The 18,560-nt window shown below is 40.9% G+C and overlaps 1 protein-coding gene across 2 annotated transcripts; it reads right to left on the reverse strand.

Moving 5' to 3' along the window:
- Positions 1-4,603: 4,603 nt before the first annotated feature.
- H3-3A (H3.3 histone A) lies at positions 4,604-12,893 on the reverse strand. Of its 2 annotated transcripts, none has more exons than XM_072948649.1 (4): positions 12,758-12,893; positions 11,078-11,231; positions 9,772-9,925; positions 4,604-5,248 (listed from the first exon to the last, which is right to left on the reverse strand). In XM_072948649.1, the coding sequence occupies exons 2-4, from the start codon at positions 11,203-11,205 to the stop codon at positions 5,120-5,122; spliced, it is 411 nt and encodes a 136-aa protein (XP_072804750.1). In that variant the 5' UTR covers positions 11,206-11,231; positions 12,758-12,893; the 3' UTR covers positions 4,604-5,119. The 2 variants fall into 2 exon arrangements, with proteins under 2 accessions (XP_072804750.1, XP_072804751.1); XM_072948650.1 differs by having other exon boundaries at positions 11,078-11,228; positions 12,758-12,878.
- Positions 12,894-18,560: the final 5,667 nt, after the last annotated feature.

Raw genomic sequence — 18,560 nt, forward strand, 5'->3', positions numbered from 1 at the left:
TGTTATTTTTTTCTCTTTAGCACCTACCACTGTCTAATAAATGGTTCACAGTCCTCCCCTGGTATCTGTGTGGTATCTGTGTAGGATTGGTTCCAGGACCTGCCTCCCACACCAAAATTTGGGGATGCTCAAGTCCCACAGTGGGCCCTTGGTACTTGCGGATGTAGAACCCATGGATATCAAGGGCTTACTGTATATTTATTGAAAAAAAATCTGCCTATAAGTGACCCACACAGTTCAAGCCTATGTTGTTCAAGGGGAAGTGTTTGAACTATGTGGGTCCACTGACGTGCAGATTTTTTTTCACTAAATATACCCTACAGAACTACACGATCAGCTGTGATTGATTCCCTAGATGTGGAATCACAGATGTGGAGGGCCAGCTATGGGACTTGAGCATCCGAGATTTTGGTATCCACTGTGGGTACTGGAATCAGTCCTTGGAGATATGGAGGGATGACTGTTACTTTACTTCTTTATCCTTATTGCCTATTTCCCTCGCTAGAATGTGGCTCCATGGGACAGGGAAACTTTATTGTTCTGTTCACTTCAGTATTGCTGCAACAGTACTTGGCACATAGAAGGTGCTCCATGAATACTCACTGAATGAATAAAGCAAGGGAGATTGGGTGATTTGCCCAGTCCCACAGCTCGGAGAGTGGCAGTTTAGCTCCAGAGCCTGAACTCTTAATTGTGAAGCTATACTGCAAATAATTATTTCCTTTAAAAAATGTTTTCTCATTGACTAGAACTTGCCAAAGAATGTTTAGGAATAAGTGGTGAAAATAGTACTCATACTGGTTTTGAGAGAATGCCTCTTACCTATGGTTTCATCACTAGTTATGTTGTTTACTGATCCGACTGACTTTACCATAATGTGGTGTAACACACTTAATCCGATTTCACTTAGAGACCAATGCTTAATGGCATAAGAATGATAGCTATCCAGAGGAGATCTAACAGGAAATGCATACTACTTAGAAAATGGGAAGTTGGAAGCATTTTTCTCTACAACTTCGTAAGGGACATACATGCTGATTTGCTTTATCAGAATTTTAAATTCTAGTCCAGCATTTATTGAATATTATCTGCCAAGCTTTGTGTTATCACATCTACTTTTACTTAATCTTCAAAATAATAAATCATTTACCATATATTAAGATTATAGAAGTTTAATGTTAAAATCTGAAGAAAAGCAGGAACATTCATTCTAGCATGAATCCAACTGATTTTTATTCAGGTTTACTATGTACCAGCACTCAGGCTATAATGGAAAAAGACAGTGAACCCCTGATCTTATAGCATATTCTAGTGGAGGTAGAGCCAATAAAAAAGTAACTTCTAATTTTGATAAATCAGGAAATAAAGCCAAGGGATGTGACAAAGGGTATGCGGGCAGAGGGTTTGCCTGTGGTTTAGTAAGCAAGTGGTGGAAAGAGATTGACAAGGCGAGATCACATAGGGCCTCAAGAGCCAGTTTAGATGTTACTCCGTGAGCAATGGGAAACCATTAGGTATTTTTAAGTGGGGAAATTATCTGAAATGATTTATGTTTTAAAAGCATTCTCTGAGGGCTGTGTGAAGAGACCAGAGGGAATGAGTGGATGGATGCAGACTGATTTAAGTTATGGCAACAGTCCAGGTGAGAGATGATAGCAGCTCAGACTAAGATGGCAGAAGGGATAAGTGGAAAGTTTTGGATGCACTTTTAGAGTAATAGTCAACAAGATTTAATGGAGGTGAGGGAAAGGGAGGAATTAAGGTGATATTTCGAGACTGAGCAGGTGGTGAGCAGCATGTTTCAAATGCAGAATTTTCTTGTAATTTCTATATCCCTCATTCCCAATTTTGTCTCCCCTCTCCCCCATGTTTCTACCGTCAAAACTTAACGTCTAGTACCTCCAACAAATTAACTGCTCTTTTATAGATACCAGAGCATGGGAATTAGAGAGCAAGACCTTGGATTTAGTCTACCCGGGAACAAATTCCAATCTTCAATTTACTGCATGACCTTGGGCAAATTTCTTCACCTGTAAATAGTGTAAATAATAGTATCTACCTCATATGGTTGTTGAGAATTTAAATTTGAGTTGGAGCAGCTTTATACCTTTACTTACTCAGCATCTGGCAGATCGAGCTATTCAAATTTGCAGTTTAACTTATTTCCTCTCAGACTCTAGGCTGTCAAGATCAGAAGGGCAAGAGTTTGGTACTGTTCAAGCACTCACTCACCTCACTATTTAGCTAAGGGAAGATTCCCCGCTATTTGCCTAAGAGAATGACATTTCCAAATTCCTTCCTAAAAGTTCTTCCAGCATTCCCCGATTTCCCCAAGACCTACTTATCTAAAGTTATTTTTATCTTACCATACAATTTGATAAGGTTTTTCATCTGTAAAGTTGATTTAGACTTTAGGAACATTCTTCTGGGATCATGTATTAATCAGCTATTTTCCTAAGATACTTTATATTCAAAGGCTGGTTACCACCTTGTTGCAATGCTAAAAACTGAACTTAATACCTGAGTGATGGGTTTAGCTATGGTCCCCACACATCACTTTAGGCCCAACACCAATTCACTAGACACATTTCCTGGGTAAGTTGTCATGTAGCCAACTCCAAAGCATATTAGGGAAGAATTATCCGTCCATGTTAATGAGCATTAACCCAGGGATCGATGGACGTGGCAGATCACACACATCTAAGTCAAATAACCCTAAGCTGAAAAATATGCATACTGTTTGGACCCTAGTTAACTAAGTAATTCTCCCAAATTTAATTGCCTCATTATAAGCAGGAATGAGTTACCTACCTTAGAGAAATAATACCTGTCAAACATCAACAGACCATGGTATATTGAGACAAGCTCAGTACATTGAACAGACATCTATGCACTTTTGAGTGCTAAGCTAAGCTATTCTTTTCTTTTTTCTTTTTTTTTGTCTTGGTGTACAGTCTTTATTTCAGATATTTGTTAAAATACCACTAGATTATTCCTCAGGGCAAGAGCAAAGATCATCCCCTGCAAAAACTTAGGAACTATGTACAGAATTTTACAGAACAGAGGACAACACTTTAGCTGAAGCCTGCCTACTGACTAGTGAAAGGTGTTCTGAGTGGACTCAGCAAAGAAAAGGAAATCAGGCAGGGAAGGAAATCAAACTTCATCTGTCATCAGGACAAGTCTTGTGATGGTCACAACTGGAGGCTCTATTTTGGAAGGTTCGAGTACAGCACAGGGGTTCCGTGTGTCTTTATGCCTACACCCCTGGCTGAGGTGCCATTAGGTCAATGTCACTCAAATTCCTCGCCAGCCAGACTCCTGCAGCAAAGAGCCCCAAATTGAGGATTAAGTTCCTCCGTAAGTCATTCCTATCCGTAGTGAAGTGGTAGACGCCCCGAAGCCAATCTCCCACGTTGTCTGAAATTTCTGGAGCTTCATTTGCAGAGGCCAGTGTTCACGCCGACACTGCTGGAAGCCACAGTAGAAACTCCACCTAAACTATTCTTTATTAAACATACTTTAAGTTCACTAAAACTTCTAGAGCAAAAGACTGATTCTAAGAACCTAAAGGATGCTATCACATCATTTGTAAATAGTTGGTCCACAACAGATTCTAGCAGGCAACTTTTCCTACCTTTGACACCTATTTTCCCTAATTTTTTCAGGATTAGGCCATTTGTCCCTTTTCAAAACTGCAGAATACCAAACAGGTGACATTCAGCAACAATTGGCTCTCAGTAGTATATAACGCAATGAATAGATGCTCCTGCTAATAATCCAAGTAATTCTAGTGCCTGCCTGTAGAAGAATATACAAAGGATCACACTAAAAAGCAGGATCCCAGGTAAACAAGTTAAAAACAGGCTGTAAAATTTTTTATCATTGGATTTTATAATGACCTATAATCTAAAAATGAAGTTACTGCTAAAAAGGAGCTTAAGACCAGTGTTTAGTTTGTAAGCCCAAAGTTGTATCTTGACACAAATCTATTCTTAGCTCCAATTTGTTCATCTCACTTCACTTCCAGAGCGTCTTCACTCTTATGTTAAACCAGTGTCAGTACATTTAGGAATGTTGTCTATGGTTCATCCTTATTCCACATTAATCACCCCATTGCTAAATAAAATGCAGTGCTAAGAATAATTATAGGTATTTAATTTATAACTTTGGGGTTAACACAGTATCTTAAAATAGCCAGCTAATTTTTGAGCTCAAGCCTTACATCTGCAGTTAAATTACCATTTAACATTCAAAGTTTAATAGTGTATATTGTTTCTAAGTGTAGTTTTACTACTGATACAAATTTAACTATTTCTATGTGATTCTGTTGGCCAGCTAGGTTTGAGAACTGTTGGTTCAAAATACACATATCCAAAAAGTTTAAATTCAAAGAGTTTTGGCAAAGATTTACCACCTACAAATTTTTAAAAATTAGGAAAGCCAGTAGCTTGTTTCCTTCCCATACAACGCTTATACTTCTCTTGAGTCTTATGTTTCAGATATAAAGTGACAACACACTTGTACTAAAGTTATTCTGAATATGGAAATTTCAAGTGAATTAACTGTACAGGTAAGGTTGATAGTAAAGACCAAAAGCAGGTATAGTTTAATGTATTTTAATAGCAAACTTACAGGAACAGCACAGAAGACAGACAACATTAAAAACATGTACTTGCATGTAGGACAACTCAGTTAGAAAAGTATAGTGAATGGATGGAATCTACTGTATGATAAAAATGCTACAAACACCATTTAGTTGCCATCAATAAGAAATTTACTTATTTAAAAAAATCCAAATGCTGGCATTGTCCAGAAAAATTTAACAGGTTTATTTATAATTGTTATAAAGTTGAACTGCTGAAACTTGTTCACTGAAACATTTTGACTTGCATTAATGCTTTATGTCCCCGCATTTATATTAAAAATTCACACACAAATGAAAATGGAAAAACTGCCAATACCTGATTTCTGTCCCCTATTTTTCCACTTGCAATCATATACTTAGGTACCTTTTGACCCCATGGAAAAAAAATATCTAACGTTCAGAACTACCAATAACAGGAAGAAGAGATTTTTTTTTTTTAAAGAATGAAATGTTTCCCATCATAATGGATTCTTAAGCACGTTCTCCACGTATGCGGCGTGCTAGCTGGATGTCTTTTGGCATAATTGTTACACGTTTGGCATGGATAGCACACAGGTTGGTGTCTTCAAAAAGGCCAACCAGATAGGCCTCACTTGCCTCCTACAACAGGGATAAAGGAAAAAAAATTAATGTTACCACCATCAACGTTAAAATACATTTATATCAGTTAGAATGATAAAGTTTTAAAGCACTTTAAAAACCTACTTCAGAAGATGTTGACTATTTTACCAAATCCTTACATTTAAAAATCTGTGAGACAAGGCTAAAGGCAGCTTACAGAAAGTGAAAAACTCAATTCCGTAAACCTTTATCAAATACAAAAGTCAAATTATTTCATTTCTAAGAAAAGTTTAATTTTCTAATGTAATGTGATTTCTAGTAAACTGAAATGTGTGAAGTAAAGAAATCCAACTGAAACTCTTAACGTTCTCATCCTTACAAAGATATATGGAATTATGCATCCAATCTGAAGTAATACTCTTTCCTACCCCATCAAGTCCTCCTTTTTCTGAATCCTACCCACACTTCATTATGTTTCAACTTTTGCCTTGCCAAATAATCCAATATAGTTGATCACTGGTTTCCATCATACGGTCCTCATCTTCCTCTCCTTTAAAACCTCACAGTTTTACCACTAGAGCACGACAGGGTCCCGGAACACACCAGATTAGTGTCTTAGTTACACACAGTGACCTATTTTACCCCCCATGTTCCTCACTAACTGTATCTTTCTCTAGGAACCCCAATCTCTGTAATGGTATTTGTTGCCCTCCAGTATTAATACTGACCCCCTCTGGTTTTCCCCATTACACGTAAGATTTTTTGAAGGCATCTTCTTATCCCTATTTTTAGTCAAAAACTGCTACCTATATGAATCATTCACCAACACTTGGCACGTAAAGAGGAAAAAGGGGAATTTCTACTTACAAATAACTCAAATCGTTAGTACATCTTACAATTGTCTGAAATGTTGATGAATCCTTTAGTCTAAGTTAAAATATCTGCTTACTTATTTTGAAATGAAGCTACTGTTTTATCAGTCCAACTGTTTTAGTGGATTAGGAGCACTAAATGAAAGATGTTACTGAGCCTCTCTAAAACAAGTTATTTCTCTGTGCATATGTTTAGAAAAAACATGGACTTTTATAGTTGCTATTTTGTCCTAATTTAAAAAATTATTTTCATTTGGAGCCTTTAGATAATGATAAAAACTAAAAGAGAAACACATACTTGAGCAATTCAAGCCCCACAACACTATATAATACACAAGATATACAGATGGGAAGAGCCAGATTTGCTTTTTACAAACATTTTGACTTTGCCATAAAACTTGAGATTCTGCTTTTAAAAGCACAAACACGGTGGAAGGATATAGCTCAGTAGCAGAGCATGTGATCAGCTTGCATGAGGTCCTGGGTCCAACCCCCAGTACCTCCATTAATAAATAAATAAATAAATAAATAAAAATAAGTACATCTAATTATCACCCCCCCAAGCACTAACACAGCGACAATTAATTCAAATGGTTTACATTATTCCATCTTATGAAAAATCATTTTCTTTACATTTAAACTCTCATCCTTTTTAGCCTTTTCTCTCTCTTCCATAAAATTCTGTTTCATCCAAATTTTATCATCCTTACATGTCTTTCTGCAGCATCTGTTATCAAGAGCTGTCTTATTTACCTATCCTTTAAGGCCCAGCTCAAGACTATTCCATGAAGGAGAAAGCAAACAATCTTCTTGATCCTAGTTCTCAAGTGCAGGTAACTGAGCTCCTAACTCCTTGGCATTCAAAGTGGCCTTGTACACCAGCCATCTTTTAATGCCCTTAAATTACTTAACAACAAAGCTCATTTTATACTCATAATGCCTTGCCCTCAAGTAGAGATTCCAGAAGTATTTGCTCATTTTTTAATATCTAACCCTATTTGAAATTTGCATCTTTTATATGTAATTAGTCCCCTGTACCTTACCTACTCCAAAGAATATATTAAAAGCCAAACTCCTGGGGGACGGTATAGCTCAGTGGTGGAGTGTGTGCTTAGCAAGCACGAAGTCCTGAGTTCAATTCCCAGTAAATGAAGCAAGAAAAAACTCCCCAATAACATCTAGTTCTCGTACCACTACCCCCACAAAAAAAGGAAAATAAAAGAGAGAGAGAAAGTCCTTAAATATTCAGGGATTCACTCTTCTTGGGATATTCCAGAGATGGGTAAAAAGTTTAGAAACATAGCATACTGTAGACTATTCTTAGGGGTTCACAGCACATCAGATACTAGGACTTAAGTTCCTATAGAAAGAAAACAGTTTAGTTTTGTTTCACTCAGCGTATCTCAAAATTACGCAAATCTAGAATGCTTCTGCAAAAGACAGCATCATGAGCTGCTATATGGACAAGCCAACAGGTCCTGCAATTCTGAGACCATTTAAGAGTGGAATGATCTATTGGCTCCTGTGGTACTACTCAAATGTGACGTGTGACAGCTGGGGCTCTCACTGCTGTCTTAGAACCTGGCTATCTGTTTTACAGGGTTGTGTCTGGTTAACTCTGGAAGAGTCAATACTCACAGGGAATATGATCATGACCCATATTTTTCTAATTCTAGTATCAACAGATAACAGCAAAAGAAAAACTATAACTGGAAGGAAATACTAATTTACAACATTTTGAGTATATTCAACGTCGAACTCTCCTACAATTTCAAGCTACCAATGTCCATTTTTAACACAAGGATACCTTAGTTCAAACTCTCAGTTATTAGGGGCAAAGACTAAATTTTAAGTTAGTTAATTCTTGATATCTACAGCAAATCTAAACTAATTTCTTTACCATCCTCACTGGACACTCCTATTTAGTTGTATTACAAAAGTTGTACACTGTTTAATTCTAAACGCAAAAATAGTGACTTGGAATTCTACTTCAACTGCTCTCTTCCATTGCCCTATTTCCATTAGCAAATTCTACATCTTTGTTATCGTAACAGAAATGAAGTCTATGTATAAAAAAAGCAAACACAAGACAAAAATACTTGTAACAAAGATTACTCTTCCAATAAAGTTAAGAGCTACCTAATGCTATAGAACTACGGGCAGCAGAGTTGAACATTTTGCTCAAAACCAATACAACCACACTTACTGGCAAATATAAAATACACACCTTAATAACAGCAACATTAAAGTTTACAAAGGAATTTAAAAAAAGACCACAGTCTTTTACCTACATTGTTTAGTAATCCACTTACAAGTCTCCATCATTGACACTTAAGCTCAACAATGTTGGACTTTAAAGTATAATGTTGTGTTCTTCAAGCATAGCCCTGCTAACTGTAACTACAAAATTAGCAGCTTTGGATCAATGTTTGAGAATATTAGTAATATCTCTATGTTTAAAACTAGTGGGGAAAATGCGATTAGCAATTGTAATAACAAACAAAATGGGACCTAGAGATAGTTAATGATTAAAACAGAAAATAAAAGTTTTAAGTAACAGCACTGGAAGATTTTAGTAGTTTGAAATTTCAGTAATTTCAATTCATTGACAATTTAATGGATGCCTACTCCTGGAATTCACCAATCAAATGAAGTTCAGACTAACCATAGAAACAGCTCAACCAATTACACTTCAGGGTAGAATCCACCTATCAAATTTTGCTCACACATAAAGGAAAAAGCTTGGCAACAGCAGCCTTGAAAAATCCTCCAATGGAGTGCATGTAGATTCTGGACCCTCCTCCAAAAGAGATTCTGATTCAGGTCTGTGGAGGTACCTAGCAATCTGCATTTTTAATCACCTCTAACCCCACACTCAGATGGAGGTGGTAGTCTTACCATACTTTGGACTACAATGACCTAACAAATGTCAAACATATTAACATAAAAGGTTACTAAAGTGACTGATGTTAATTATACCCACATAATCAAGTATCTTATTTGTGGGCATTTCAAGCTTTAATCTTGGCACAAACCAATATTTAAAATACATAACCACAGCTAAAACAGTATTTCTCAAAGTTCTGACACACTGGAGCTAAGATTAAATACATTGTTTCCCACTTAAGGGGAAATCCATAATCCCCGTTAGCAAACTACAAGTCTTCAAATTCCTGTATCTCCACAAGCCCAGTATCATCTTTAAGCACACCTTTTCTCCCCGTCATCAATCCAATCCTAACTACCACTCATGCCTCTTGTACCTCAATGCACAATTCTTTAATGCTGCCTATTCTCATCCGAGATACTATGTTCTCTCCACTTTGACTGCCTCTTCAGATCCAGGAAGCCATTTATTCCAACTCTCCTTTTGTAAGAGTCACTGTTTGAAACTAATTACCAATACAGACCTTTAGTCCCATGACCTTGTAATGTTCTGCAGCATCCCTAAGCCAAATCTGAGGGTTCTTGTTCCCCTAAACACTGCAATGTCTAAAATTTTTAAATTACATGTTCTGTGTATGACCTTGAGCAACTCAAAATTTCTGACATCTCAACATTGAAATAAGTATCACCTACCTCTTTGGTTTGTGATGATTAAATGGTACCATCTTATGCAAAGATTTAGAACTGTTCTTGGTACAAAGCAGGATTGCCAACTCTTAGAGCCTTTCCCACCCACCATTTTACCTGCAAAGCACCAATAGCCGCACTCTGGAAGCGCAGATCTGTTTTGAAGTCCTGAGCAATTTCCCGCACCAGACGCTGGAAGGGAAGTTTGCGAATCAGAAGTTCAGTGGACTTCTGATAACGTCTAATTTCACGGAGTGCCACGGTACCAGGCCTTTAAAACAAAACACATTAAAGTGGTTACCAAATACATAGAAAAACCTAAGAGAGATGAGCTTTATAGAGACCAACGTTTCAAAAAATAAATCACTCAACTATTCTTCAGCTTCTGTATCAATTTTCACCCATCAATTTATGAGCTGAATATTCAGGTCTATTAAGAGCAACACAACAATATCTTTAAAGCAAAAAGCATACTATTAAAGTAGATTTCTGGCAGGGAGTTAAATAAAAGCCCTCTTTATTTTTTTCATCTTTAATAATATATACATAAAACTAATTTCTGGTATCATTACAACTTGGGAAGATACTAGGTCACTAACAAAGTCAAAATTGTTCACTCTTCTCAAGGCACCACTCTCCTTCCCACCCGCACCCTCAATTCTTCTGAAAGACTTACCAATACAACCCAATGAGCTTCATTTAAAAACATACTTGTGGTATTTAAGTTTGATTTCCCAGAACACCTTTACTTTGACTACTGCCCATCCCTCCTGGTTAAATTGGAATACTCTGGATTGTATGGTGTGTCTTCCATATGGAAGTTTTTTTTTAAACTAAGTAATTTACAGCAAGAAATTTACCCCAATTCTGACTTATTTCTTCTATTTTATGAGCTTTTATTTTAGGTTAACTGTAAAATCATTTGCAGAGAGTACCTAAATACGGACAACTTCTGCCCTCTAATGGCAGATGCCCTTAACAACACTGCTCAGGGTAGTTCAAAACTAAACGTGCTAATAGAAGGAAATAAACCAATTCAAGTAAATGAAGGACAAGAACTTAACATGCCCTCCAATCCTGATTATTTTACCAAAAGCAAGAGCATCCTGAAAAACGTATTTAAAAACTCACCTATTAAAAAAATATACATTACTAACTTAACAGCTAAATATAATGTTACTCTATTCTACTAACGTTATCAGTGATGAAACGCCTCCCTTAGCCTATGGGCAAAATTATGGCTTCAAAAATTTAACATGTTATCAATAAAACCTAACACTAAGATTATATATATATTTTGGAGTATTAGTAAATCAGTTTCTCTAAAGCAAAAAGTATGTTTACTATACATCTTTTTATTAGATTATACAGACACTGCTTCAGGAGGTAAGACTGTCCCATTTTTTCCTCTTCTTTTTAATACCTGTAACGATGAGGTTTCTTCACCCCTCCAGTAGAGGGCGCACTCTTGCGAGCGGCTTTTGTAGCCAGTTGCTTCCTCGGTGCTTTACCACCGGTCGATTTGCGGGCGGTCTGCTTTGTACGAGCCATGGTATAGAGACCTCCTTACTTACCTACTAGCATCAAAAAAAAAAAAAAAAAATCACCATACGCAACCACCAAACATACAGTTCACTACCACAGCCCCCCCATCTGGATATTATGGTCAATATTAAAAAAAACATAAGTCCGTAATGTTATATAATTTGAAAAGGTGCAGATTTTATCTACCACCCAAATAAGACTTCTTGAAACAAACTGTAGTACTAGAAAATTGTTAGCATTAACACCCATCATCTCTCAAAATGCCGAATCTGAGCGATAAATGGCAAAACAAAAAGACCCCTAATAGCCTTCGCTTCAGTTTCTTTAATTAAAGTAGAAATTAGAAATATCTGAAACATTCGACCGACAAAAGTCAAAAGAATGAAGCCACAAACCACAGAAAGGTCGAATCAAATTACAGCAAAAAAGGTTTTAGCCCCCCCCCGCAGCCCCCCCTTACGCCTGGCAGTTGATAGATTTCCTGTAAATATCTGCAAATATTCCTGGTTTTGCATCTCTACAGTTATGTTGACAAAAAGGCGTCTCAAAAAACAAGAGAAAGCAGCTACCACCAGCGAGCAGTCTACAAAGCACGTCCTCGCGTCCAGTCCTCACAGGCTTCGCAATGAAATAAAAAAAAAAAAAAAGTGCCCCGCACCCGGGCTTTAATTAACGCACAAGACCGGCCGACAGGTCCACCCCAGCACCACATAAACTTTTGGTTTCGCCTTCTCCGGCCCCTCGGCAGAGGGTTCCCCCCAGCCTGCCCGCCTCGCTCCCAGCGTCTCGCGCAGGCACAAACTAGCCTCCCAGACCAGAACAAAATGGAAACAATCGCAAAACGTATCCGATTCCCTTCCAAAGAGACAAAACACCAAAACGCTCGAAAATCCCCTGATCCCCTGCCACGTGCCGCCCTCCAAAATGCAAAAGTTTTTTTTGCATTTCAAATGCATCAAGTTTCCGCTTCTCTAAAAAAGGAGAAAAAAACAGTTTCTCTTTAAAAATTTTTCCTCCTTTTTTGAAATGGGGAAGAGAGAAACGGGGGAAAAAATATGGTCGGTGACCAGAGAAGAGAGACAAGATGGTGAAGCTTAGCAACAACTGTGGGGAGGCAGCAAAAAGCGAGTTACCCCACGGTGGGAAGCAGCGGCGATTTTCACCCTTTTCCCGCCCGAAAACTGGGGGCCGGGGCCCAGGGGCGGTAGTTAAGAGGCCCGCGCGGGTCGTGGTGAAGGTCTGGGGTCCCGGGAAGGGGCGGCGGGCGGGATTTCACCGAAGAAAGAGGAGCCAGGGGCGCAGGGAGGAGGGAGAGCAGGCTCGGCGACGCGGCGGTTGCTGCTGTTGGGCTGAGGCGGCGAGAGACGGGGGAGCCGCCGGAGCCGCCGCCGCCTGAGGGGAGAGAGAAACTCGCTCCTCATCTCCATTTCTGGGCCAAAAAGTTTGTGGGCCAAGCTGGAGGGACCCTGAGTCCCCTCCCCGCACCTCCGGGGCCCGACCCGGGGCTGACGGCAAGCGGGGCTCGGTTCCGGGGAAGCGGGCAGACGGGGAAACTTACCCCCCTTCTCCTTCGGCTGGAGCTCGGCAAGCTAGAGGCGGCGCTGGCGTTGGAGAGCGACGGCGGCGCGGCGGCGGCTGCGAACACAATTGAAAGATGGCTGACACCGAGGCTATCCCCCAACACACGCCGCCCCGCCCCCGCGCCGCGCGCCAACCAATCACACACAATGGAGGGAAGGCTCGGCCCCGCCCCCGCCCCTCGCTCGAGCCCCGCCCCTCCCCCTCCCCCCGCGCGGCCGTTCGCTGGCGCGCGCTCGCCCCTCCCCCGCGCGCCGCCCGCTCCCTCCTCCCGGCCGCCTCGCGCCGTGTGTGTACAAACACAAAAGACACGCCGAAGGGCCGCCGGCTCCTGCCGAGACGCCCGCCCGCCTACCCCCGTTTTAACTCCCGCTCCCCGGCCCTGCACTCCCACCCCGCTGCGTGCACACACGTCATCGAACTCAGGAAGCCCGGGTTTGGGGCGTCCAGGGTGAAGTCGAGGGGAGGGGCAGGCGGGCGGAGGCGCGGCCGGTGAACGCCCGGCCTGCGGGCGTCTCGGGCCGCGGCCGGGAGGGCGAGGGAGGGGGGTGCCCAGCTCCCGCGCAGGCCCCGGCGCGCGTCCACGAGGCTCCCCGGGCGGCGTGGGGGCGGGGAGGAGGACTCGGCCCGCGCGGTCGCCGCACCCCAGTTGAAAACACTGCCCAACAGGAAGCTTGCAAATAGAAGCCTTGCGTCCCGCGCCCACTTTCGGATGGGGCTGCTTTGGCAACTGGCAGAGAGGATGGACCGCCCTCTTCACGCTTTCGCTCCGGGCCAGGTGCAGCCGGCCCGCCCGCCGACAACTTTATTCACTGAAGACACCAGCTTGGGCCGAGGCGGGCCCCGCGGTGCGGGCTGCGGGCGGTCCGCCGGGGCTCTGCCACCTAGGACGCCCGACCCCTTGCAGGTGGCATCTCCAGGGCGGAGGGGACTGGGCTCGCCTTCTTGGGTCAGGATGCCTGATGCAAGATGGCTGTATTTTGTAAGCCTCTAAAACAATGTATGGAATACAAAGCCAACTGCACCAGAGGCATGACGACCAGTCCTGGCAGCTCGTCCTATTAGCCATTTGGGCCTTTGGACCGTTTCAGTATTCGGTAGAATTGCCAAATACAGGATAGTCAAATGTTGTCAGCAGCTTCTGCATAGTTTAGATGCGGCGGAAAACGGCAGAAATAAGGAAAACGTTTGGGGATTATTACGTTTATCCATTTTCTAATTCTCAGTAGCATAGGAAACAGACTTCACTGTTCAAGTTATCCACGTTGTCATTTCATTGGCTTTAGAATATCTGCACCATCCCTAGATGGTATTGGCAACACTCTGCAACTATGTGTGAAGGTTTTCAATAGAAGTGTCATGCAGACATCCCATAGGATAGTGAAGGAGATAAATTTTATAGATGTAGTCTAAAGATCTTATAAAGCATCTTAGTCATAAACATTATCCTGAAACATATATGGAAATCAGATATGAGGGAGGGAGTAGATTTGTCCAAGGTCACTTAAGTGAGGAACAAACCCAAGAGAAACAAACAAAAATCCAAGCCTCCTGTTTCATTATTATTTAATGAATGTTAAGTGTCTGTGGTTGCTGCGCAGAACACATGCAATCTGCAAGCCTATCCTAAAAGCACATATGCAAAAAAGCCTTGACAGAGCTGCCAGCTAAGAGTTCCTATAATTCAGGCCAAGAAGAGGAGTTTTTTTGCTTGTTTTTTGTTTTGTTTTGAGGAAACCTAAATATTTGTTGGGTTTTTTCCAGGAGTTTTCCAGGAAGGCTGTTCTACATCAATTAAATTCATCGTATCTTTAAGAAATGTTAAACGACATGGATAATGTTCTCTTTATATGCTAGATTTTTCCAGAGCTTCTATTTTTTGGCTTTACAAATATTTCTAAGGATGAGAAAGACTATTTTAAGTGAAAGAATTCTGCTCTTGGATTATCTGAACCAACTCAGCTGTCCATCTGTAAAATGGAAGTAACATTTATCTATATGAAGAGAGATCACCCAATTTTTTTCTAGTTGTAGAATTGAGCACATTTAGCACCTGGGTAGGTAGGTGTCTGGTTACCTACCTAGTGGCTTCTGGAAGTTCTCTCACTGAGTGAATATTGAGTGCCAACTATGTGCTAGGCACAATTCTGGTGCTGGAATACAGCAGTGAACAACACAAACCTTCTTGGGGCTTATGATCTCTGGAAGCATTGGCTTGCCCAGGGAAGTAGCACTTGGAGGAAGGGAAGGAAAGAAGTCCCTGGAGTCCTAAGAGTGGCAAAAACTGTAGCTGAGTGGAGAAGAGGACTTTAGAGTCAGATGATGGGGGGAAGGAAGGCTGTCAGGGCAAAAGGGATTCTAAAGGGGCACCAGGGTCAATCCTGAGTTGGCTCTACTTCTAGAACTCTTGGGCTAATAATGGCCTAAAATTTAGAGTTTAAAACACAATGGAGAGGAGGGGAGAAAAAGCTTTTTAGTTAAAACACTTTCCCCTAGAATCGAAAGCTTATGGTCACTAATTCAGACCTATTTACAAGTAAAAGTTTAAAAAGTAGAATGGAAAGGACTTTAAAAGGACCACTGTTAATATCTGCTGGAGTCCTGTGTCAGTCAAATGCAGAGATTACTGCCACAAGGAGCTGCTGCTTCTGGCCACGCAGGTGCTATCCCCATGCACACTTTATCACATTGATTTAACTGTCATATTTGTTTACTTGTTTATTATCTAGGACAGCAGTCTCATCTCTTTCTTTCCACTGCTCTAGCGCTGCCACCTCCACTCCACTCCACCCCCAGTGTGGGACCTTTCCCTATTTGTTGAACCTCTTCATTAAGTGATCTCATCCTGTTGCATGGAATTTTCAAACATACACAAAAGTAGCATAGTATAATGTACCTATCAGCTGGCTTCAAAAGTGATCTACTCATGACCAGTCTTGTGTTTCATCTGTACTTCTACTCCTTCCACCTACCTCCCTGACTTGAATTATTTCAAAGCAAATCACAGATTTTATATAATTTCATCTATAGATACTTCAATGTGTTTCATAGGAGCCAAACATGTGGTTGATATGCCTATTAAATCTCTTGTCATCTGTGATTCTTTCTGTTTGCATTTTGATGAAAAATATGTCCTGAGGCTTTGGATCCCAGTCCTCTCTCCATAACTGTCCCTCCTTAAGTCTTGCCCAGTAAATGGCATTATGATTTACTTAAATGCTCAAACAAAAAAGCAGGCATACTACTTAAGCCTCCCTTTCTTTCACACTTATAATCCTATTGGTCCTACCTCTCAAAAGCTTCTCAGAATGACCTACTCCTTTCCTCCTCTCCTTCTCATCTTTCACCTGGCCCCATAGTCACTTCCAACATGACCTTTCTTTGTCCACTCTTGCATTTCTGTATTCCATCCTCTGCACTACTGTGCAGTGATTAAATTTATAGAATGTAAATCAGATTAAGTCGCACCCTTGCATAAATCTATTCAGAGGCCTCCCGCAGCTACTCTTGGTTAAAGCATTTCATGACCTGCCCTCCCTCATAGAATTGTGCTCCCCCTCCCTAGTGGCCTTCTACTCCAGGCCAGTTACCTTATCTTTCAAGTTCTTCCCTCCTGAGGGTCACTACACTTGTGTTTTGCAGCTTGAATGCTCTCCCCACGCTTTTCACAGGGCTGGCTCCCTCATCTTCTAAGGCAACATTTCCCACTTTCCTATATCTCTTGAAAAAAGATCCTCTTTGTAAGGTACATGGAGGAAAGGTGCAGGGGATTTGGAGCCATTCATATGGAACTTGATTAAAATTTTCATTATATATTTTTATATTATATAACCACTATAAGAGGAAATTGTTTTAAAGAAGATAATAAATATCAAACTTGTGTAAAACTCCCAAATAAAATGTTTTTAAAGTTTTAATGAGAAGCGTTGAGCTTATGTCCATGAACATAATTTTTTTATCAGGTTTTATACTTGAAGTGGCCATATGCCATTTCTGATCAAGATTTCATGATGAAGAGCTCTTCATATTCTTGAGGATCTCATCATTGAAAAACTTCAATATAATTGTTATCAGTCATTCAAAAAAGTATAATAGTTGAAGTTATATATTTAAAATTCTTCCTTTTTTTTCAATGACAAATGTAATCTTGGAATTTCTTGTGAATGAATTTTGAATCCAATTAAATTTTTTAAAGATCAAGTATGTAAAAATGATGATACAGCTCAAATTTGCAAAAGGCACGTGAATTGCTAAGCAGTCACTCTGCAGCTGCCTTAGTCACCACCAAAGAGATTCTATGCACTAAACAGGAGAGAAGCACCTGACAGGAGGACAGAAATTCAAATCTGCTCCAGGAGGCTGTTCAGCCTTCTTGTCCCCAACCCTGATTGGCTGAATTTTGGGCTACACCAACACATCTTGGGCACCCGGCACAGCATTCCTCGGGCTCCTTGCCCATGACAGGCAATACTCCCTGCCCTGCAGGATTAAGCAGGAATTCAGGGGCTGGAGTACTTCCTTGGCTGCCCTCAGCACATCACATGAGCAACAGGTGGTAGACACCGCTTATCTGCTCAGCACTGCAGCAACCATGGGACACAGGTGAGATCCATGCTGCCCAGGCTGCCTTCCTGGGAACCCTGGAAGGGGCTGCTTACAGCCAGGAGCCCTAGGCTGTGTGGCTGAGAGGAACTATCTATCTCCTGGCACCTCCTTAGCCCACAGTGAAGACCACTGGATGGCTCTTAGGTCTCGGCTCCAATGTTACCCTTAAGAGAGCCACCCTGAGTCCCCTGTCCTCCTTGGCCCCACCCTTCATATTATATTCAGTCACATTGCCTTGCTTATTTCCTTCACAGCAACTCTCACAAGCTGACATTTTGTTGATTTGTTTGCTGATTTGTGGTCTCCTCGACTAGACTAAACTTAGTGAGAGCAAGGACATTGATACACTGGTCCCCATCAGGGCAAATTGCATAGTACCCAGCCTATGCCAGACATTTAATAAATATTTGATGGATGAATAAACAAAAAGTGACCACATTTCATAGAGTTTGGTAACCAATTGTAAAATGTATTTTGTTTGCAGGATATTCACATCTGAAAAAATGTACCTCTTAGAGTTAAAAAGCTATAATACCTTTCTCAGTAGTCTCATCGATATAAGGAAGATAAATATTTTTCTCACAAAAATTGTGAGGATGAAATCTGCCCATTTGACCAGGGCTAACTGTCACAATGTTTTATAAGTTTTGAACACTCACAAAATGCTTAATGGTGTCTGTTCTTACCATTATACCCTGCTCACCAAGCAACCTTGGGATTGAAGTTGGGCTTTGTGGCTTGGAGGCGCCCTCCCCAGTATCCAGGAGATCGTCACATCTTTCTGTAAATGAATAAATGAATGTCCCGGTTCAACATCAGTCTTGGTGGAGTGGGTTAGTGTAGGTCTTCCCTGAAGAAGGAATGCCAAGAAGTTAAAGAGTTTCTGAGACAGCAGGGCCCAGAGTCATGCCTGAACCACAGTGAATTCCTACATGTAGATGGCACCTGGCGAAGCTTCCTGGACATTAGACAGCCTTTGAGATACTCCCCAACACCTTCCTTCCAACTCCAGCATTCTGATATAATGATCTTGACACTTCTTAAGTATTAATAAACAGGTGAGAAAGTTCTATTTCATTAGAAAGAAATAGAATTTTCTCACTTTTGTTGCCTGTCTCAAGGACAAGGACTTGAGTTTTCAGGGAGCCCCAGACTGCCTGGTACCATTTTTTTAATGG

The sequence above is a fragment of the Vicugna pacos genome, chromosome 23, assembly GCF_048564905.1.
Source record: "Vicugna pacos chromosome 23, VicPac4, whole genome shotgun sequence".
Taxonomy (NCBI): domain Eukaryota; kingdom Metazoa; phylum Chordata; class Mammalia; order Artiodactyla; family Camelidae; genus Vicugna; species Vicugna pacos.

Coding starts and splice junctions, on each gene's coding strand:
- H3-3A (XM_072948649.1), bottom strand. CDS start 11,205: ATGGCTCGTACAAAGCAGACCGCCCGCAAATCGACCGGTGGTAAAGCA. Junction 9,926..11,077: donor AAGAAACCTCATCGTTACAG/GTATTAAAAAGA, acceptor TTTGTTTTAAAG/GCCTGGTACCGTGGCACTCC. Junction 5,249..9,771: donor CGGCTATTGGTGCTTTGCAG/GTAAAATGGTGG, acceptor TCCCTGTTGTAG/GAGGCAAGTGAGGCCTATCT.